Below are 23792 nucleotides of genomic sequence, written 5' to 3' on the forward strand. Positions count from 1 at the left end.
AAGTGGGCAATGCTGTCCTGGTAGAGTTAGCATGTCTACCTCACAGCGTAGTTCTTTGAGTTGGCTTCTAATGCCTGGCAAGGATATATTTGAGGAATGTCTCAGCTCTAAGTTGTCCAGACGTCGTCCACTGCAGTAAAAGTTTGCGTGAAGTGGTCAAAGGCCTTATGGGGTTTGTTTCTTTCTTCAAATAGCTTGAGATTTGACAAAAAACACATGGCTATGATCTCGATTCTGTCTGACCAAAGCAAAATGTTTGTCCAGGGGAATCAAATCCACTCCTAAGTCGCCAGCTGTGTTTGTAGCAGATGCATGGATCATTCATCTGTTTGAGTTGTGACATCTGTTTCTCACTCGGGCTATGGGCCACACTCTGCAGCGCATGTTGGTGCTGGGGACGCTGAGCAGCTGATCATCATAGACGACTTAAGGCCTCAGGTCATGCTGGCCCCTTGGAACACACTGTCCCCCTCCACACAACTCGCACAGACTCTCTCAAACTACAGTGAATCATGTCCACAATGCCCCCACTGGGACGGAGTGTCCATATTTGAGGCTTAATTGTCCCATTCAGTCAATATTTGTCAGGGACCAGCATCGGTAATGTTCATGAAGTGACTAAATCAATATCGCATAATGGTGAAATGAAGTAAGTTGCCTTCGCGCTGTGAGACCTATTATGTTACAGCTTCGGGCCAAAAGACAAAATGCTCTTCTAAAGCGGTTATTATTGTCACCCAATGCATAATCATAATCAAAAAGTAAAGTAATACCCAATAAAACAGCACAGAATAGTCTTTGATTTAAGTAAACAGCATCTTCTGTGAAATGCTTTTATAAAACATTACTGTTTTACCAAGAGAATATGCACACATTTATAGGTGCATTATGGAGCTTATTATGTGGAAAAACAAAACAAAAAAAAATTATATCTGTGCAAAGCTGACCTTTCTGTGACCCAATGCCTGTACTGTGCGGCGGTTAACATGGAGCCTTTACTTTTGATCACAGTGGCCTCTACAATGCTCCAAGATCAATTGTTTTGAAGGTTTTCTGGTGAGAGGGTCTAAAAAAATGGATCCTGGAGCATCATAGAAGCCACTCATGCAGCTGCTGGGGAACTGAAAAGTCAAAGGGCACTAATACAAACATAAAGTTGTCACAGGGATCATTACGTGTACATTTTATTATTCTTTGGAGAAATGATTCTAACAATTAAATGGGATGTCTGTGCGGTTATTAAACAAGTGAAAAACACAAGAAACAAAGAAACTGCCCATTCTTACTAAAACAAACTGAATTTGGACGGTTTACTGTATACAAGATAGAAGTTTGTACATTTGCTTTCTTTCATGATCAGATTTGTAATGGGCTATTTACAGTACCCTATTCTGTAGCCTCTGGGCCATACTTTGTGTAATTGGGATTCTGCTCCTTTTTGACATGCAACTTTACAATATTATGACATTTAGTGACACACATTTTGCATTTTAAATTGAGCTAATGACAAAGTCTAAGTATATACGCTCCAGACTACACATCCCACAGATATGGAGATGAGGTCTGCATGTTGTTCATTAGATACGCTCGTGAGGCTTCCAGCCATGAGCTGGCTCGTTGCCATGGGAAACGGGCAAACCTGAGCACTCATTAGTCCCTCTGTATTTTGGGGCCTGTCTCGAGCTTCTCTTGCTCTGTCCCTGAGCTCCTACTGCAGTAATGAATGGAGAGCCAGGCTGGATTCCTGCTCTGCTATATTCAGCTGTTCTGCCTCAACGTCATCTTCTTTCTTTTCCTTCAGCCTAAAACATGTGCAATGGGTTAATCTTGAGAATCAAGACCGTGGCAAAGAGCTTTCAGGCTTTCCTGGTTGGTATAGTCTCTTTTGGCTGTCTGGTTACCCGGGCTCCTCGTAAGCTTAAACATGAAGGAAAGGATGAAATGCAGAAGACGGACATCAAGGATATACAATGTGGTCATTTATGTATGGTCATTCACTGAAGCATGTGCATCAAAATTAAAATCCGATTTTTTTACTTTGTACCTACCTACCTACTACACAGTTTTCCTGCGGTACCATTGCTGCATTTTAGTCTATATCCACTCCCTGAGTTGTTAATGTGAATTCAAGCCTGAAGCCCTGACTGCCTCATTGGTGACCGCATCCATATTCAACAGATCTGTCTGGTTAAGTGTTCCTCCAGTGTGGGGTGACACTTCCCAGCTGTGATCTTCTCGTACAAGGTCGAACAATTATCTCAAGCCATGTGTGTTTAGTGATTTTTTTTATTTTTTTTTTTATGTATTTAGCTGTTCTTTTTGTTTGTTTGTTTTTTTACTCAGAGCAACGGAAAAACCTTCGCCGAGTGAGTGAACATTGTCATCTGCACGTCTACCTCTGGCCAGAAGTGGCTATTATAGTTGCCAGCTTTCCACTACAGAGCATGGAATGACTGAATAATGGCAGACTGCAGTGTAGCGCTTGTAGCATCTTGTCAAGCACGTAAAGCAAAACAGAAATGTAACCTTAACCTTAGATATTCTTAGCCGTATCGTGCACCGTGTACTGCTTACTCCCACAACACAGAGGCAATGTTTGCTCCGTACTGTACATGCTCCATATGAGCTTCTAGAGCATGGTGCAGAACTATTTCAGCCAAATTGTTGCTGGTTTGTAACAAAGGTGTAGCAGTATAGTAGGAGTAGTCACTTTAAGGCTGGTATTTAATTACACAACCTGACACCAGGAATGTGGTCCGTGTGCCTCTAGTGGTTTGTAATGGATGTAATTTGTGTTGATGTCATAGGTTCTTGTACAGAGCTAAATCCACTGGACCACAGGGGTATTCCGGCTGGATCGCTGCAGATTTTTTCCTGACCTGTGCATCTGGTACTTAATTAACCTGGCCAATAACTACAGGCAGGTGGAGGAAAGAGCTGATGTTGTGCATTCAAATACTGCCAAAATATAGAAGGCGGCTTACGTTGCACTCAAGTTATCTCCTCTCATACCCTGACATCCATATGCAGTAAGAATATAGGGCTTGTTAGGCAATCAAGTATGCCATACCTATTTCTTTCTTCTTTTGTTTTATTCAAATGTGTGATGTTGTAAATTTCCAGGTCAAGTTAAGTAAGCATAGATTTTGTGGAAAAGGCCTATACAAACCTTGATATCTAAATAAACTACAGTTGGCGTATCCCATGCATGCAAGCCTGGTATCTGTTATTGTTCAGCTCTGACTCCAAACGGCCGTGGTTTCCAGGAACAAAACCCCTCCGCGCGATTGTGATTCCTATATTTACAGTACACGTTGTCACATTAGGACATCCCTGTTTCCGAGGTAGAGCTATTTGCATTCCTGTCGAGGCTTCTTCCTCAGATCTAATTTCCCTTTCATGTCGAAGTGCGGTGATGTCAAGGTAAAGCCCGCCCCTGCATCCCGCCTTCAGCCAATGGGAGCGCGGCGGCCGAGGAGTGGGCCGGCTCTGGATCCCCTGTGGTTCCCATGATGCGTTTGAAGTTGGAGTACAAAGCTTTTCTCTCCGACTCCCTCCTCTCTCCCCTTTTTCTTTCCTCCACATCTCCGTGTTCTCCACCTCTGCGCTGTGTATATCCATATCTACGCACAATATTGGGGTAGTGTTGCGGCGCTGTGTTAAAGCAGGGGTCACCGCGATGTCTGTGCGGTGGGTTGATGTTTGCCAAATGGAAGCGGCTTGACTACACAGATGGCCCCGTCTGTTTTTTTGCTGCGTGATTGAAAGACACACAAACGCTGCACACAAGCACCGGGGCAGGCTGGAAATGGCTCTTTTTAAGTTGTGTCGGTGCGTTGCAGATCATTCTCCATCTCGTGAAAATCAATGTTAACAAACCGATGGGCTAAAAAATGTCTTGGCAGAATGTCATTATGCGCAACGTAGGCAAATTGTCAGCGTAGGGATTATTGTCACTATAGAGTTCAGGTGGATTTGTGTGCAGACCAAAGCTTTAGAATTCTTCACTGATTGAAGAACTGTCATTCCAATCACGACTGCTTACACATTTAAGAGAGTGGAGTAGACAGGTAAGACACTTTGCAAATTATTCTCACACGAGGTGCTGGAAAAACTGGCGTCTTCATCCCTTTATCCATCTGTCAAAATATTTACTGCGCACATATCTGAAGAAGGTTGTTGAAATTCAGTTATGGGAAGGAGATACCATTGGAGATTTAACACCCCTCCACGTTAGGTTAGGAGTTAAAGCAGTACTAAGTAACTCATGCCCCCAGAGGCCATAAACGGCACTGCAGGTGTCGTAGCATGTTACGCTTTTTTACTCAGTAATTGTCCGTGAGAGACGCTGACAGAAAAGACAAAGGGAGAGAGGGATATTGTACATCCAATGACACAGTGGAGATGTATTTTTTTTTACTCAAACTTGGCTGTAAATACTGTTTAAGTGGTGTTAGCCCGCAGTTAGCTTTGCCCGTTAGCCTGTTAGCCTCTTCTTCATTCAAGATTCAAGATTTTTTTATTGTGAATGTGAATGGTTTGAAATTATGTTTCTGTCATCCTTGATTGTAGAGCGGGGGCAGGGGCAAGAAGGGTGGGAGGGAGGGCAGGGAGTTCAGCTTCCCGATGGCCTTGCGTATGAAACAGTTCTTCAGTCGACTGGAACTGACCCGTAGATTCCACCGTCTCCTCCCTGAAGGCATTACCTTGAAGAGACTGTGTGATGGGTGCGTAGGGTCCCTGGTGATTTTGATGGCTTTGGTGTGTATTGGTGACTCCGACCCGTAGGCAGTGAAGTTGCAATTGTGGTTTTCTGGCCAAAGACACAAGACGGAGATGAAAGACCCCCCCAATCATCCCCTTAACACTTGTATTACCCCCAGAGGGACTAGAGAAAGGATTTATTAAGGTAAAAAAGTTACTTAGTTCCGCTTTAAATGTAGGAGTTAAATGTAGCAGCTTTGAACGGCTTTCTAAACTTAAAAATACATAGACAAGGGCCTGCTGGGGTTGAAAAAGCCAAGTTACTTATTACTTGTATTAACTGGCTGCGTTATGTGTGTGTGAGCCCCATGTGGGAAGAAAAACGGGCGACGCATGGATGCAAACTCGAGTCGTCTGTTCCCATGTCAACTGTTTATCCAGCCGGTCCAAACCCCCAAAAGTCCTGGGCTGAAACGCGGTCCCAGCACGCCACCGCAATAATGGGCAGATGATGCAAATCCCCCCAACACCAAGCCACTTCGGCGTGGCCTGGAAGTGATGCATAATCAGTTTTTGCAAAATAGGAAATCAGAAAATATTTCAGATCTCCCTGTGCAGTGATGCAGCAGCGCGACATCAAAGCTGTTTGTCCGTGCACTCATCTCACAACTGCGGAGTCAGTATTTGCCCGCTCAGAATATAGGACAAGATATAATCAGTGTGAAGAAGCCTCATTGGCGGCAGTGCGGTGTGGGGGATGTGGAGAAGACCGCTCATTAGACTGTCATACTCTCTGAGCATCTCCGAGCCCAGGCTGGAGAACAATGAGAGGAGAGAGCCGCTCTGTATAAACAGGAGGAGAAGGACCTTCAGAAGTGAGCGTCAGGGGCAATAACATCAGTGCCCCCCCAAGAAATAAGCAGATCGGCTATTACAAATGATGAAATGCTTAGAGACCCGCCGAGTCCCATGTTAGTCCCGTGTTATGACATTTTCTCTCATCAAGAACATACACAGACATTTGACCCATTAAGCTCCTCTGTGATTTTGTTGACCGAGCGGTTTCGATTACATCAGTGCCTCAATATGTCAGATTTGAGCTTGTTCCAAATGGTTTCCTTCAGCACGCAGCACTTCCACAGCTTCGGCACCTGTCCATTTTTCCACATTTCAAAACCGGAGCTCGTCGACCATTCTCCGTCGTTGTCATTTAAGTTTTCATTGATTCAAAAAAGTTGGCGAGCGCACGTCCCAGGTTCAAGTTTCCAATGTGCTTTTTTATCTTCCCTCTGGCTGAAATGCAAATCACTGTTGTCCGCTAACCATAGGCTATTTTTAAATCCAATTATAAGTTTTGCATTTTTAATGGACAGGAGTTTCAAGTCACGCACTAACTAGGAAGAAGTTAATACTCTTTTGTTTTAGTTGCTTCATGCTTGTGCCAAAAGTGATAATAAATAATGAGATTCAGATCCAGTGCTGTGCCATTAATAATTAGATAGCTTAAAAGTACTAACTGTTGACATATTTTTACCACATCCAAGATAGAAATCCCGCGCCGTCCGCTTTACCTTCCATCAGCAGCTTGGTGAACTACATACATGTCTCAGCGGGGGGAGGATCATGAAAAATGCACTGTTGTTTCTGGCCAAGCCGAGGCTGTTGCTCGGTAGAGGCAGTAATTATCTACTGGCTGTTGCTGAGACGCACTTTTGATCTGGTCCCGGTTCAGACTGGACCTCTGAGTGAAGGGGAGGAGATAGACAGCAGCATATGTCTGAGAGCTGGCAGAGCGCTGTGCATCTGCGGGCTTCATCTGCTCCGCCTCCAGCTTTGTTGTGCACACATGCAAATATACACACAACTGCGGAGCACAGGGAGAGGACATGGCAAACGCTCAATTTCTTTACTGGAAGCTTCTAGCAGCCATGGTCAAAACAGAAACTAAGGTACATAAATCTAATTGTCCTTAATGTTGCTGGGAGCTCTCTGTCGTCCAGGGCTGTTTAGGTACAAGTCAAGGCGTAGTCATCTGGAATGGGCTGTTTAGAATTGAAAGCATTTTGCTCCTCATCCAAGAGGCTTCCTCAGCTCCGTGGTAGTTAGACTTTCCATTAGCTCCACCTTGTTGTTCACCTCATAAAATGGAAGTAATGGCAGCTCTCTTCACCACAAGACATACATTCTGGGGTTAGTTCTATACTTAACCTCTTAACTGGGGATGCAGCAATCCGATACTGGTATTGGATATAGGATCCATCCATCCATCCATCCATCCATCCATCCATCCATCCATCCATCCATCCATCCATCCATCCATCCATCCATCCATCCATCCATCCATCCATCCATCCATCCATCCATCCATTTCCTTCCACTTGTCCGTTCCCGGGTCTTGGGATCACATTGCACCAGCCCCTTATGGATTCTCCTGCAGGTGGTGGGTCCACAGAAGGACGGCCTCATGGTTCAAACCGGGCCTGTTGGTCTCTCAATAAGGCCTTCTGAACCGCTCTTTTTCTGACCCGTCACCTATAGAACCTGTTTGTCATGGGAGACCCTACCAGGGACAGGAAGCCCCCGACAACAGAGCTCCCAGGATCATACGGGAACCCAAACCCCTCCACCACGTTAAGGTGGCGGTTCCAGGAGTCGGATATCGGAGCCAATACTGAAAAAAAATGTATATCGGGTATCGGCTACAAATATCCGATACTGAACCGATGCCAGTTTTGGCTCTCACCACTTTGACCAACTAAATCTAAGTGAATGGGCATGCTGCACCTCAGAACCTGGATTAATTATTTGCTGAGTTAGTTCTAGCCTCCACAAATGTATTTTTGAACGCTGCACAAAATGCCGTGGTTAGCATCAGCATGCTTAAGGTAGCATGCTAATGTTAATGTCAACTAATCAAAGCTGGGACTATGATCACTTTTTTGGCCACATTGTCATCCTCATCCACGTCTTGTTTGTGTCGCTATTTTGGCGCTTTTTTCAAGAAGATTTTAGATTTGGGTAAAGTCGAGCTGGTGAAAGTGTGCTCGGTTAAGGCGAGGGTTAAGAGGTTACGTTAAGCTTTTTTGAGGATGTGTACTTTACTTGATGGCACTTTTGGTCGAGAGCATTACTTTTACTCCACGACATTTGAAAGACAGATATAAGACTCTATATTTCTATAAAGGCTTGAGAGTAAAAAGTTAATTTGGCCGTAGTGTACCTGTATAGAGGGTGAATTTGGGTAAAGGTTTTGCCGCAAAGTTATCTCACTAAACAGATTTGTACTCTCTACTTTGAATACTTAAGTGAACCTTTGATTGAACAACTTAATATTTGACCAGCTGCATCTGTGCTTTTTTTTTTTTTTTTTTTTAACACCACTGTTTATTCCAGCTGCAGTCCTCCTCACCTCATCCATCCATTCCTTCCTTCTTCAGTGCAGCTTATTTACAGCTGAGTGAGTGAGTCAGAGCGGAAGCTGTGAGCTGGATCAGATAGACTGAAGGGCAGCCCCAGGCACAAACTGAGCCCAGAGTCAGTCCCAGATGGGCCTCTGCTCACAGCATTAATCACTCTCATTCATAATGAGATGAGCTGGAGACATCTGTGGGTTACTACACATTCGACTTCATAGTCACAAAGTCAGCACACTTCTGTAAAAGTGCACATCTCCCACTTATTTCGTAGAATTGACGGACTGAGTCTGGGGTTGGCTCCTGTCTCGTGCAAATGAATCATTTTCCAAAAGTCACATTTTTTTTTAGGACAATGAGTAAACACATGACTTTATGTTGGTAGATTCATGGACACAAGTGCAGTTTGCAATTGATCTGAATAATTTAGAAATATATCTGTATGAGATTAAGGTAATATTAGAGATACATCCCAGGAATCTTGCTAAACTGTTTTGTAAAGAGGAATGGTCCAAGATTCATCCTGATTTTGAGGAAACGTCTGGATGAAGTTATCGCTGCCAAAGGAGGGTCAACTATTGAATCTAAGGGTGTACTCACTTATTCCTCCCTGTCCTGTGAACAGTTTACATGTTATGGCCTATACAAACATGATCAAATGTGAATGTTTGGGTTGGATTAGTTTAAGCAGACACTGTTTACTCAATCTTGTGATTTTAATAAAGATCAGACCACGTTTTGTGAGCAATTTAGGCAGAAATGTAAGAAATTCCAAACGGTGTACTCACTTTTTCCTCCCACTGCATATACATCTTTGTCATGTTTAGATTGAGATTTTTCCGCTCCTGCCTGTGCTTGGATTTCGGAGTCCGTATTTATTTGTGCTACTATCGTTTCTTGCGATTGTTGCCTTCCCGCTGCATGTGTGAGAACAAACGGTAATAATAGATTTTCCCAGGCTGTGTTTTTTTTTTTTTTTTTCCCGCCTCCTGCGGTTCGCGAGCTTCTGAGTGCCACTGTGTTTTTGGAGTTAATAAAAAGCATGTAAAAAAATCTGAATAATGCATCGTCTTTATGCCTACATGTACAGTGGTGTTTGCATGCAGAATGGCACAGTAATGTGTTGGCCTGTTAAATTTACATGAGACCAAAGTGGCTTTCTCCTTGAATATTTAGCTTGAAATGCCGAGGCCCACTCCGCGCACTAAGTCTTTTAGGTGAATCAGGTGGATTTGCATGCAAAGCAGTTTCCCCTTTGTTTGTTCAGGCCTGGCTGTACTGGCCAGAGATTGTGTAACTGAATTAGAGGCTATGCCGTTATAGTTGAGTTTTTCCGGGACAAAGCACTCTTAAGCATTGTGGGATATTAAAGTCAATCCTATAGCCTGGTGCTTGTTTCGGATATTTCCTGCTCATGCGTAATGACTTCTACTGCAACATTAAATAGTGAGGTGAATTGTAATACCTCTATGTATTGTTCCCTGGTTTAGAAATAAACTGTTTTTTTTCTGTTTTGTCATTCTAAAAGAGACACCCGGGCCAAAGTAAACTTTCTATCCAGCCCCAAAGCTCTTCCAACTTTCTCGTATAGGCTGCCGCTGTAAATCTGCACAGACATAAGCCTCTTTCCCAAATGTTTGTTTTGGAGGCTTGCAGCTGCTGCCTTCAGGACAATGGGATTGTTGAGCCTCAGGACACATTTGTCACTGGGTGCTTTGGCAGCAGACGGTCCTGTTTTCAGACGCCATACCCCCTGGTTATTGTGAGAATGGTGGAGCTCGGCCACCAGGCTATCTGTGTAACACTTCCGACGGACTGAAATGGGACATGAGGACACGCTCTTTAACAGCAGAACCGCCTATGCAATATCAGTGCTGTAAAAACAAAACACCGGAACCTCTCAGATTATGACCTACAAAGAAAAGCTCACAGATATTTATTTTCATTAGAGGTCGACCGATAGGGGTTTTTCCAAGGTCAACGCCGATTATTGGGGATTTTTATTGGCCGGTTAGAGCACAGTCCAGTTTTGTACCCATCTCTATTAGGCTCCTGAACTCAAGTGATTTGTTAAGCAGTGATTAATAATGCTCCCTGCCTGCTGGTTGTTTGTTTGTCTGTCGCGTTTGTCATGTGACTGACTGTTTACTGTTGTCTCTTGATCTTTTATTTACTTGTCTGGTGTATAATCCTGTATAAACATATATACTTGGCTACTCCAGCAGTGGCCGATTTTCCTTTATTACTTTAGGTGATTCAGTCATAGTTTCTGTCCCAGGTTTTGTTAGTTTCCATTAGCATTAGCATCCTGACATTAGCATTAGCATAATGCTAATGCTAAAGGAGGTTTAGTGAAACTTGTATTTAACAAACCGAACCTAGGGAGTGACTTTGCTATTTCCAATGCAAAAAACGGGAAGTCTATCACTTTCAGTCCTGGAGATATTGGCTAGATCAGACGATAGCTGATATTGTAAAATCCCCAAATCCCAGACTATATTAGAGCTCGACCTCTAATATAGTCTGTATACGCTGTTCTGTAACTATCTTGACCATACTTACTTCTCCTGCTTTACAATAACAGCATAACTGTGACAGCATAATAAAAGCATAACTCTTTTTGTTGACAGAGAAGACGTTAAACTTCGTGCCAGTTTTTGTTTTACATGCTTTACAGAACAAAACATATTGACACACTTAGAGCTGCAACTAATGATTATTTTGTAATCGATTAATCTATCGACTATTTTTACGATTAATCGATTAGTCGCTTGGCTATGAATGGTGTAGGAAAATTTTATTTTTTCCATTTTTTTATCACATAAAGCTAAAGTGGATCCGCTTGAGGATGTGTTGATGGAGTAAACGTAAAGTAAATGTTTGTTGGAGGCTCTTGGTGCCAATTCTGCTTCTGATTGGACGAGACACAAACAGATATTCATGAAATTTACAATGTACAAAGTGCACTACATACACTTGCTATAAAAACAAAGTAGGTTTTCATCAAAAATACTACATTTTCATGTCAGTTTTGCTCTATTTGAGTCTGTGTGAACCAGAAAACGATTAATCGATGACTAAAATAGTTGTCGACTATTTCAATAATCGATTAGTCGTTGATTAATCGATTAGTTGTTTCAGCCCTAGACACACTATCTATTTTGAATCATGAGCAATATTTTTTTTACCACAGAACCACTTCTCCTCGTTCTCAATCAGGCAGTGTATGTCACAATAACATATATGAAATCCATGGGTCTCTAAAGCGGACACATATTGTGCATTTATTATACTGTAATTAATCTGGACTATAGGCTAACTTTCTAAATGTGTTTTATGTTGTGTGTGCAGTTGGTGCTGCCAGAGTACTCCATCCATGGGCTGTTCTGCATCATGTTCCTGTGCGCTCAGGAGTGGCTGACAGTCGGCCTCAACATCCCCCTACTCTTCTACAACACATGGAGGTAACTATACTGTCTGTTTATAAGCACTCATGTTAGCTGATAGTTGTAATCACAGTGTTTCCTAGAGGAGGACAAAAGAGTGGATTAAAGGATTCAGACACAGAACTTGAGTCGAGACGATGCGGTGTAGGTGGTGGGAGTTGACAGTATTGTTTTGCAGTGTGGTGTGACAACAAGTTACTGGGAGTTCACACAAATTTGCGCACATGGGGTAATTTTCAGCAATGTGTGAGAGAAGACTAAATTAAGGCTTAACATAAGTGTATAAAGGAGTGAAAGACCTCTATAAACAACACAGTGTAATAATTTATGAGTGGCATTAACATTACATGCAGCAAGTTCAGAACAGCATCATTCATGTTTAATTCAATTATTTCTTATTATGTTGCAGGCTGTTACTTAAACATTTCAAATGAATATTTAATTGTCACTGTTTCCCCTTCGACGCCATTTTTAACCTCTTAACCCCCATTTTAACCAAGCTCTTTTTCTCCAGCTTGGCTTTACTCAAATCTCTTCTTGAGTGGAGCTTAGGCCAGCGTAACGCCTCATTTGAAAGCTAAGACCTAAAACACTGATCTAAGATTATTCCTATTTTTTGTTGTCATGGTTACGAGACTTTTTTTGGTCACATTTTAGGGCTGCAACTAACGATTATTTTGTAATCGATTAATCTATCGACTATTTTTACGATTAGTCGCTTGGCTATGAATGGTGTAGGAAAATTTTATTTTTTCCATTTTTTTGTCACATGAAGCTGAAGTGGATCCGCTTGAGGACGTGTTGATGGAGTAAACGTTAAGTAAATGTTTGTTGGAGGCTCTTGGTGCTAATTCTGCTTCTGATTGGATGAGACACAAACAGATATTCATGAAATTTACAATGTACAAAGTGTACTACATACACTTGCTATAAAAACAAAGTAGGTTTTCATCAAAAATACTACATTTTCATGTAATTTTTGCTCTATTTGAGTCTGTGTGAACCAGAAAACGATTAATCGATTACTAAAATAGTTGTCGACTATTTCAATAATCGATTAGTCGTCGAGTAATCGATTAGTTGTTACAGCCCTATCACATTTTTGTTGTTTTGTTGCATTGTCATTGCATTTTTGGCATGTATTGATTGCTTTTTTTGCACAGTTTTGGCCTCAATCAATTTTTTAGTGTAGTGCAACTCTTATGAAGCCACAAAATGTGACGAAAACATATAAAAAGAAAAACCTGATGAAAACGCAATAAAAATGTGACAACAAAAACGAGGAAAGCGCTTCGATCAGTGTTTTAGGTCTTAGCTTTCAAATGAGGCGTTACACTGGCCTCTAGTCTGTAAGCTCCGTTCAAGAAGCTTTTAGATTTTGGGTACACTGCAAAAAGTATTTAACTAGATCAGTATAAACATCTCAATTTGAGCATAATAATCCACATTTTAGTTGTTTTGACTAGTTAAGAAGTTCTTGGGCATTTGTCCTAGATTATTTCACTTGTTCTGAGATGTTTCTGACTCGTTTCGATACATTTCGTTCTTATTTCAGGTAATTTTCTTTGCCTGTGGGGTAAGAAAATTGGTCTTATCTCATTGGCAATTTCACTTTCTTATTTCAAGCGAGATTTACCTTTAGAACTGGTCTGAAATGTCCTCAAACAAGCAAAGGTCCGATCAGGAAAAGTGTCTAAATGAGTGAAAACCGCTCAAAACAAGATACATTTCCTCAATTCAAGTCATTTAAGCCAATGCTTGATATTTACTTTTTGTAGTGTATTTCCTGAACTGGAGAAAATGTGCTCGATTAAGGTGGGGGTTAAAGGGTTAAATAAAAAATTGGTTGAGCTGACAAAGTATTTTTGGGGGATAATTACACTCAACGCAAACACAACCCAGTTTAGGTGATAACTTAAAACTCCTGCACAACTGAGAGGTTACACAAACACCCAATATATGTGGACCTAATTCATTACTCTCATGGCTTTGCGGCCAGTTTTGGAATAATCATAACAAAAACCCTAAGAGTGGAATTTAAAAGAATGTTCAGACGAAATTGCGGCACAGATGAGGAGTGAAAACCCTCTGTAGTTTGTTGATTTTGCTGGTTGTGCACTCCACACTGCACCGTTTTCAGGCTGACGATGGTTTGCCAGATCTTAGTCCTTGTGGTGTGTAAAATAGGTTGCCGGTCCCTTTGTTGCCGTACGTCTTTGTAGCTCCGGCTGTTCTTAGCTCTCGGTGCAGTGCCCTCGACTCCTAAACTTACGCGAGGCAGAGGAGCCGAGGAGGGAAAAGTGTTCTTGCTGTCTCATTAGTGGAGCCGGAGCCACAGGCCCAGCGGCTACAGATGCTGCTTCCCGCACAGCTGAGAGATGAGACGAGCCCGAGCGGCAGGGGCGAGCGAGCAGCTGATAGAGTGGAGGAACGCGGAGGGGGAGAGAGAGAGGCAGACAGAGATGGAGCGGGGATAAGAAGAAGCCATGTGGTTGCAGGCTGAGTTAGTGAGAGGATGCTGATCTAATACAGACAAGAAGAAAGGCAGAGGGGCGAGGAGGCAGAGAAACAAACAGATGGAGTACTTTAACATGACAGTTTTAAATCCATGGGGAAGTTCTCACTCACTACCACCAAACCACTGTAGGCACTGTGTAAAACCAAAAAAAAATGTGTCAAAAAACCCACATGTTACTGCGATGGTTTGTTTACATGGACCAAATGGAACACTATAGGGAGTAAGATGTACGTAGTTACCCCTACCGAAGATTCTGATTGTAAATTCTATATAAACACGCTCCGAGCTGTATCAAAGATCCGCTCCTTGACCTTCATGCAGTGAGTACCAACAAGTCTTGGCTTCACTGAGTAGAGTCTGGCCGGCTGCGATGTTATGTTGTGGCACACAGTGTACATTACTCTGCTGATAGAACGTAAAACCCAATTAAAATGAATAATTCAGCCATAACATAGAGATTCGTTTTTGGTAATGGTCAGAGGTAGTAGAGGTCGGGGAAACCATAGAAATCACAGAAATGTCTTCATCTCTCTGAGCTTGTTCGGACAAATGTGCACAAAGAAATATAAATTAAACGCTCCGTTCCTGTACAAATGAATAGGGAGCCAACGGAGCAATACTAACAAACGGGGAGGTATGTTTTGTCTATTTCATGCCATTTATTAAAGGAATAGGCCACCGTTTTTACATACTGAGATATGCTCTTACCTCACTTTAGCCGACTTAATATATCCCCGTCTGGTCTTTGTCCGTGCGCTCTGTCACGCAAACGGAGCACATACGCAGCCTCTCCCACATGTCACATAGCTCCAAAAAAGCTCACGATAGAAGCTACCAAGCTCTTCCACGTGTTCCCTATTTAAATAAAGTTACGTGATGTGTTTTCATGCGAAGTATATTTACGCAGAAATGTAACATGTCGATTTTATAAGCAGATAAAAAGGGGTACTATAAAAAGAGGCGAAATGATACGAGGAGCAAAACGTCCGCGCAGTAACTCCTAAAGACTTCCCCCGCTCACTTCCGTCAATAGAAGCTGCGTGACTTGTAGAGAGCCTTGTACAACAAGCAGAAAATATATTTTCGGAAAGTGCTTGCGCATTCTTACCTCATGGTCGAGGTCCTGAGTCCTGTGTCGTCGTCCGGGGTGAGTTGGAAATCTGTGAAACATTACTACACTATATACTTTCTGCTTGTTATCACAGCCCGGCACGATGCACGTAAAAGGCATCGTTCACAAGTTATCGACGCTTCTTCAACTGTTCTCTGCAGCTCTCTACAAGTCACGCAGCTTCTATTGACGGAAGTGAGCGGGGGGAGTCTTTAGGAGTTACTGCACGGACGTTTTGCTCCTCGTATCATTACGCCTCACAATATAGTTCCCCTTTTTATCTGCTTATAAAATCGACATGTTACATTTCTGTGTAAATATACTTCGCAAGAAAACACTTCACGTAACTTTATTTAAATAGGGAACACGTGGAAGAGCTTGGTAGCTTCTATTGTGAGCTTTTTTGGAGCTATATGACATGTGGGAGAGGCTGCGTATGTGCTCCGTTTGCGTGACAGAGCGCACGGACAAAGACCAGACGGGGATATATGAACTTGGCTAAGATTAGGTAAGAACATATCTCAGTATGTAAAAATGGTGGCCTATTCCTTTAAATTATAATTTTAATATAGCTTTCTTTATCATGAACACATTATACGATGATGTTTAGTGGCCCTTGGATGTGTATCCGATCACACACAAAAAAATCAAAAACCTGGATTTGAGTTAGCCCAAGTAAAATCGATGGGTTGACAACAGCAGTAAACATCTGGATTATTCATAATTTGTGATGTTTGGTGACTAATGCTAAAAGCTATGGGAAAAATGCATTGAGCAGGCTGAAGAGCATCCCAAGCCTACTTGATAACTGTGCACATACATAGGGATCGAACACTGCTCCTCCTCTTTATTGCTATGGGGGAAACTAATATGTTTGTTCAGTGTGATGTCACACACACAATAATGAGCTAGTTCCATACACAACACAGCAAAAAAACACAACTTTATCTGAATCTAGTCGCTATAACAACAGATGAAAGGGCCAAAAACTGTTGCACACCTAATTAGAAAAATGTATCTCACCATTTCTCCAGGCAAAATGAAGATATTTTTATTTTTAAAGTAAGCCTTCATTGTGTATGGGGGAAATAATTGGATAATTAATGTAAGCATCACTGGAGGAAATTCAGAGAAAAAGTCATATTTCTGTGTGATCAGATGTTACAGCCTTAACATCCTGAACCGAGCACATTTCGGCTTCATTCAAATCTAAAAGCTTTAAAAATAAAATTAAAAAAGAGACAAAAACATTACAAAAAAGAGACGAAAACAAGACAAAAAGGCTTAAAAAATGTTACAAAAAGGCAGGAACAACGTGACAAAAAACTTGACAAAAAAGCTTTCAAATGAGGCGTTGCGCCGTTGCTCTCCAGTCGAGAAGCTTTTAGATTTGGGTAAAGCCAAACTGGTGGAAATGTGCTCGGTTAAGGCGGGGGGTAAGAGGTTAAAAAGAGCCTTGTAGTCGGCTCTACAGCAGGTTAAATTCAGCTGAAACCCATCATAGTGAATAGGGCTAAAGTGCCGTTGGACCCGGAAGCTGAGCGATGACATCATCACTTAACAAACAAATACAGCCGATACATCTTCTACATGCTGCGTTCCAACAAACCAGACCGAAACATTCACACAAACCAGGAATCCCAGAAACCTCACACAATCCCGTGCTCTGTAAATTTGGCCATTACGCACGCCTCACCGACACGGCGGCAGCGTTCGCGTCCGTGCCGCTTGTTATCAAACTGAGCACTGTCACGGCGATGTGTAAACAAACAGCCATCATCTTAAGACAGAAACTGAAAGACCCAGGTGCATACAGGCGTCCATAAAGGAGAGCGGCGCAGCTTTCATCTGACGCTGAAGAATTAGAAAGATGGCAGTCGTCTCCATGGCAACAGCTCTGACACCAGATTAGGTTTGTACAGATCAGAGCAAAGTGTGAGCTGCAGGGAAAGCCCAGGAAGATGATGCTGCATTGATGTTTCCCAACCCATCCACCCCCCCCCCCCCAACCCCCCTCCCTCTGCATATCTGTGACCGTCTAAGCCTTAAGTGTGCTATATCCCACGCATGATTATATGATGCTATGATGAATGACATGCCCGGCTTTATAAGCAGCGTTTATCGTATGCTGTTACCCCCCGTTCATCATCGGTCATTATGCAGCATTTCCTCCGTACGCATGCACGAGACCAAACAAGATGACATTAAGATGCATACATGAATATTTCATACGTGCACGGCCCGTGTGTGGTTAATTTATGGAAACTAACTGTTAAGCTCATGTCATAGCCATTGTTACAACGCAGTGTGAATACATTAACTACGACTGTGGCCAAGTATCGCTCCTTCAGTTGTGTGACAGCCGCCTTCCCACTGCAGAATAGATAATACTCTATGTAACTGCGGTAACTGACATCCACGCTTATTAACAAATCCTTCAGACTCTTTTCGAAAAGGGAAGTGTGCATTCATGTCCACAATTGCTCGGGGAAGGCATTAAACATGTTCATGATGCTTACATGTGGAAATATGTGTGTGTAACGCATGTAAAAAGGTCTGCAAGGGTCTACATTTCAGCCGATTCCTTGTGATGTGAAATGAGCTCTTGTTCAAACTGGGAGGAGGGGGGGGCGAACGCGTCTTCTCCAGTTTGAATGAAGGATCTGTCCGATGCAGTTATGAAGCTGACCATCTCCGTGTAAGTGGTGTAACCTCTTCATACAGTGATCCATTGTTAAGTGAAGTGTGCATTTGCATGTGCTGTGGGGTCGAGTAATGTCACGTCGTAGATGTTCTCGGAACTTAAGACGTGGACGTGATGGACCCCACCGCAGATTCAGGTGTTGTTCTGCAGACTTGGGGTGAACTTACATTCGGATTTTTTTTCTTCCAAATCTTGAAGAAATGTAACTTATCTTGATTATTTTCAAGATAACATGAAAACTGTCAAGGGACTGTTCACAAACTCGCAGTTGCACAATGTTCAGCATAGTTGTATTGCTCACACCTAAATCATTATTCATCAATGAGCACTGGGCCAATTTGAAATCTCTCTCAAAATTGAAAACGTAATATATCAGCACTGAAGCATCCGCGAGAATATTGTTAAAGGGATATTTCAGGATTTTTGACATAGCGCCTCATTTGTTCGGTATCCGGAGTGTCGTTGATTTCTGGAGATATATATATTCTTTAATACATGCAATTCCTTATATTTGAAGAGTTTAGCGGTGCTAGGCTAGTGCTAGGCTAGTGCTAGGCTAGTGCATGTCTATGGTAACTAGTAGCCTGCATTAAAAACCTCTTCAAAATCATGGGCTCGTCCTCCAAACGTTTCCATATCTGATTTGTAGAAAGCTCCTTTGTGAATTCCACGTGTAATAATGCCGGCCGCAGGTAAACCAACTACTGTAGTTCCGGTAACCTATAGATCACTCCGCCGCTGCATTGCTTACAACCAGGAAGCTGATGCGGCTCATTATAAGTTCTTTTAAATACAAAAAGGTTATATTTCAAAAATGATTCAGTCAACACAGACATTTATGTCAGTAGTCTGGTGTTTTAAGTGATTAGCCTCAGGTGCACTGTGCTTGGGTCAGACTGTTTTTGATGCAGGCTACTAGTTACCATAGACATGCACTAGCCTAGCACCGCTAAACACTTCAAATATAATATATATACTGCATGAATAAAAAAAATATATATCTCCAGAAATCAACAACACTCTGGATAACTAGGAAATGAGGCCCTATGTCAAACATTCTGAAATATCCCTTTAAGCCAGAATTATCTATCCGTTGTCTTCTGCGCAGTCCAGCGAACAGTCACTTCAGTTTCCTCCGCCTCCCCCAACATGTCTGCTGCATGATGCGTCCTCTTTACTCATCATGCCATCTCTCTCCGTGCTGTCCTCCCCTCCCATCCCATCCCCGCCTCACCCACGCCGCCCCTCCCTCCCTCCCCTCCCCCGCCCCGGGCTCGTGAACGGGTCAACTACCCGCCGTGTGGTCTTTTTGCCCCCTGTGGTAGGTACTTTCACTCGCCCACGGACACCAAGGAGCTGCTGTACGACCCGGCGTCGGTCATGAACGGCGACACGCTCAAGTTCTGCCTGAAGGAGGCCTGGTGCAAGCTGTCCTTCTTTGTGCTGTCCTTCTTCTACTACCTGTACTGGTGAGCGCCGGGGCGGAGGGAGAGTGGGCGGGAGGGAGGGAGGGAGGGAGGGAGGTGGGGACTGCCCGACAACTTCAGGAAACACATGCACAACACACAGCAAAGTCAGTTATGAATTGCATCTGAACTTTTTGATTATTTATTTGTACGAAAATATGGAACAATTTAGTCAAATTTGGTTTAATACATTTTGCTAACAGAATTAAAGTGAACACAAGCCGTGAATTCACATCAAATATGTTGTGTTTAGTAGGCGTTTCCTGCAGTTGAAATGGATTACTCTTTGAAGCACTGCATGTCCAAATGATTTACCCACATGTGAAGTAAATGACGTGAACCGACCTCGAATATCAGTTAGAAGACTTTTTTTCTTGCAGCACTGGCGAAGTTAGTGCAACTCTCTGAATAAAGTAACAATTTCTCAGACAGTCACATGCACAACTGCGACACACCGTAGGTTAGCTAGGTCAGGCTCTTGTGCTAATGCATGTGATGTTGCGAGAATTTGATTCTTTACTTCATTGACAAGCACTAGTGTAAGGCTAAGGAACGCGGCGGATCAGCTCCCAGACGTCGAGCAGACATCTCGCCGACGTATTTCTGGGCAATGCACCCACATGTGTTACTTTGATGATGTACAGTATGATCTTTATGTCTAACCATCTTGTTATTAATCACTCCGGACTCTTCTCTGTCATGTGGGGACTGCAGTGTGTGGAACCTGGAAATATCCCTCTAATAGATCTTATCAATGGATACACTTAAAGGTACACTCTTTTTATTTACGTTGTTTGTTCTCTTGGTCGTAGTGAAACAGTGTATCGTCCGATGTGTCTATATGAAGATTAAGACAAGCTACATTATGGCTTGCCGATGTTGCTCGACAGCGCTCCTTCCTGCAATGATGTGGCAGCATACAATTTAACTTTGAAATGCTAGTGGTAAATTGAAGCTTGCAACCTTCTTTTCTGTACAAGTGCACATTTATTTTTATGCCTAAACACAGTCTAGCAAACCATAGAAGGATAAAAAGATAAGGTCCAGGCATTCATAATTTACAAAAATAGAACAAGTCTTTATTTCAGGGCCAAGAACCGTGGAGGAATTTAAAGAATTGGCTGTTTAAAAAAAAAAAAATCAGGTTGCAAAAAACTGGTAGAGCAATACGAGTAGTTCTCAATCAGTAAATAGAGAAAACACATCTAGAAGTGCAGTTTATACCAGAAAGGTATGGCAATAGTTTGTGTCATTTCGTCCCTCAGAGCGTCCTGTGAGGATTCTGGTGATTGTGTGCTCTCATCTCAAACTGAGCTCATCTGGCTTCCTTCATCCCATTGCGCTGTAGCTCCCATCGAAGTGATGTTTTCATGTTTTACAGACGACTACTGCAGCTGCAGGAGGAAGAGCAGAGAGGTACTCTTCCAAGTAGTCTGATGGTCTGTTCACTCTCAGTCCAGCCACTGGGGAAATAAATCGTCTGAAAGCAATTGGATCACATATAGGGCAGCAGTAAGTTAAAGTAAAGGTGTCCCCAACTGTGGTCAGCGTGCCGAATGCGATCTCTGGACCAATGTGGGCAGTCTGACATCCTACTGAACTTGCCCAAATTGCCATGGCCATGACAAGACTGCTGTTTTCAATATCATGGACCACTTCAGTGAGTTAAAGCAGCACTAAGTAACTGTTAGAGGCCATAAGCGCAACTGCAGGTGTCATAGCAAGGTGCGTTTTTTTTACTTATTAATTGTCCGTGAGAGTAAATACTACGCTGACAGAAAAGGTAAAGGGAGAGAGAGAGATATTGTACATCCAATTACACAAATGAATTTATTTATTTTTTTCACTCAAATTTGGCTGTAAATACTGTTTAAGTTGTGCTACCCGGTTGTTAGCTTTGCCCGTTAGCCTGTTAGCTTCTTCTTCGTGATTCTATAAGTGTGTATTGGTGGCTCCGGTCCGGTGGCAGTCAAGTTGCAATTTTGGTTAACTGGCCAGAGACACCAGGGGGCGATGAAAGACCCTCCAATCATCCCATTAACACTTGTATTACCCTCAGAGGGACTACGAGAAGGATGTATTAAGGTAAACAAGTTACTTAGTATTGCTTTAAAAGGAAACGCACCCACTGACCCAAAACTGGAACAAAACTGAAACAGCAAAATCTGCCAAATTATAATGAGTCAAACAATACAAAAAAGGATTGGGCAACTCTGAGTTTAAACGATGGTCGTACTTATAGGATGCAGAACATACTGTAGCCTGAAGTTAACGTACTTAGATTCCCCTGCAGTGTTTAACTTTTGGACTGGGATTGAGTAGATCTGAAGTCTGCTTTTTGGTCTTGCCTATTCTAACTTTTGCCACCAACTGTCCTTTCCCCCCTCCCCAATTTTCCCTGAACACAGCTGTACCTACTGGCCTGCTTCTATGACCTCAATATCCTTCACACCAACACGCTTGTATCCTTGTATCTCTCCACACGGACAATAGAGCTCGAAAATCCCAGTTTCTGATATCTGCACAGAATCAGCCAGAGCATGCTCCTGCACACTCACACACTCACACACTCACACAAGCCACTGACCTCCTGAGCACTAACAAAAGACTGGGCTGAGGGTAATTTCACTTCCTTTGTGTTGCTCGGTGAAGCCTGACCACTGCAAATGATCAGGTGGAATCATCCTCCAGTTCTTGGTATATTTCTTTTCATTATTTCACTGAGTTATTAGCAATGATACCGCACTCACCACACACAATTTTACCATCAGGCTTCACTCACGACTGACATTTAAATCCAATAACTGGGACAATAACTTGAAGGAGGATGAATGGATGATTACTTTTAAAGGGATTATATTATATGACTGTTAGCCATGCATCCCTGTGTCCAATATGTGTCCAATATCTGAGTATTGTTTCCTTTCCCCCCGACGTGGACCAACACCACACCTGAGCATGCTCTGAGACGCTAGAATGTGTGCTATGCTGTAACGTTATCCCTCAGTGGTATCCTTGAATCCTACAACCTTGTCTCAATTTCTTGAATGATGGAAAGTGCGACAGCGTGAGGCAAGGGGCTTAAAATATAAAGTAGACTTTAAGCAGCTGACAACTTTCATGTGTAAAAAAGAATATCTCTTTGCAGAAAATGAATCCACAATATTTTTTGTCTCAATGAACCTGACCTGTCTTAGTTTAAATTGAGTTAAATTGTGTATGCAATTATAGCTCAATTTGCACAACCAAATCCTCCAGCATACGGCTGTTTGCAGGTGTTTCATAAGTCACGTTTGTGTGTGAGGCTGTTTGCAGGTGTAAAACAGTACAAAAGAGTATAAGGAGTAAATGGTGAAAGTGTTATCTGCAATTGTTGCTTGACCAAAAAGGCACACAGATGCATACCTTCTATTTTCATAGCAAGGATGCCATAGATACAGACGGCATATCTGGAGTCGCCCATATATGGCCATGTTTGAAAACAGTTAAGGGGGAAAACAATTTGGAAGAAAATCTACTCTTTCTCTAATTATTCTAAAGCTACTTTAGCAAATGCTGAATTATAGTTTTGTACCCAATAAAGATACAAAGACGGGGGGAGGAGCAAAGTGGTCAGTCCATAAACACAATAACAGAGAATGCTAGCGTGCCAATGCTAACACTAGCTCGCGCTAGCTACGACTGCCGTTTTTTTGTTTGTTTTCGCTTTTACTGAACAATCTGCTGTGAAAAAATATCCATATGGACCTGATTTAGACTTGACTTTATTCATGTGTTATCAATAAGTTCATATTCCACCAGAAAATGGCTAAACAGAGTGGAAAATTGTGTTTCCCAAAAGATTCTGTTTTCCCCCTCGGCGAAGCCACGCCCCCTTCTCTGACGCAATGCCATCTGTATCTATATCCTGGCCACCACTGTCCTGTAAAAAGCCAATTCCTAAACATGGAGCCACTGATGAAAACACAGAAATAAACTAATTGACAGCAACATATTTTTTTTACATACTGATGTTCACGGTCCTCTTTCCTTCCTAACGCTCTAGATGTCACCTGCATAACCTTTAGAGTAGCAGAGAGGTGCGGCTCCTGCGGGGTCTCATGAGAGGACAGTGATGTTCTCTCATTAACTGTAACACTGTGTCGTTTGAGACTCATTTAGTTTCTAATGGTCACAGGTCTCTGCTCTCGCCTCCTGACTCTGTCGTCATAGCAACATGCTCTGGATGCTGAAGTGTGCTGCAATCAGAGACATGGTGCACTGCCCTAAAACTCGAGTACAGCATCTGTTGGCCATTCCACAAGTAACATCAGCTTTAGTGCGTTATTTTACGTGGTTATAACATTTAAAAACTGAATTGGTATTTAGATAATTCTGTTTTATGTTAAGTACAGATGCTATTTTTTCAAAAACGCATTACACATCAGCAG

General features: G+C 42.5%; 1 protein-coding gene across 5 annotated transcripts in view; it reads left to right on the forward strand.

The window, feature by feature from the left end:
• cnih3 (cornichon family AMPA receptor auxiliary protein 3) overlaps positions 1 to 23792 on the forward strand; it is a 52186-nt gene that overhangs the window by 26575 nt on the left and 1819 nt on the right. Inside the window, exons 4-7 of one of the 5 annotated variants that reach the window (XR_013793646.1) lie at positions 11469 to 11580; positions 19218 to 19365; positions 20077 to 20132; positions 20744 to 20778. Coding sequence is in view for 4 of the 5 variants with exons in the window: in XM_079571856.1 (XP_079427982.1) it covers positions 11469 to 11580; positions 19218 to 19365; positions 20077 to 20104 (288 nt within the window). In the remaining variant the exon portion in view is untranslated. Of the gene's footprint in view, positions 1 to 11468; positions 11582 to 19217; positions 19366 to 20076; positions 20133 to 20743; positions 20779 to 23792 lie in introns of all 5 variants that reach the window. The other 4 variants (XM_079571857.1, XM_079571856.1, XM_079571855.1 and 1 more) reach the window with 4 other exon arrangements.

Source organism: Gobius niger (genome assembly GCF_951799975.1).
Source record: "Gobius niger genome assembly, chromosome: 15".
NCBI classification, from domain to species: domain Eukaryota; kingdom Metazoa; phylum Chordata; class Actinopteri; order Gobiiformes; family Gobiidae; genus Gobius; species Gobius niger.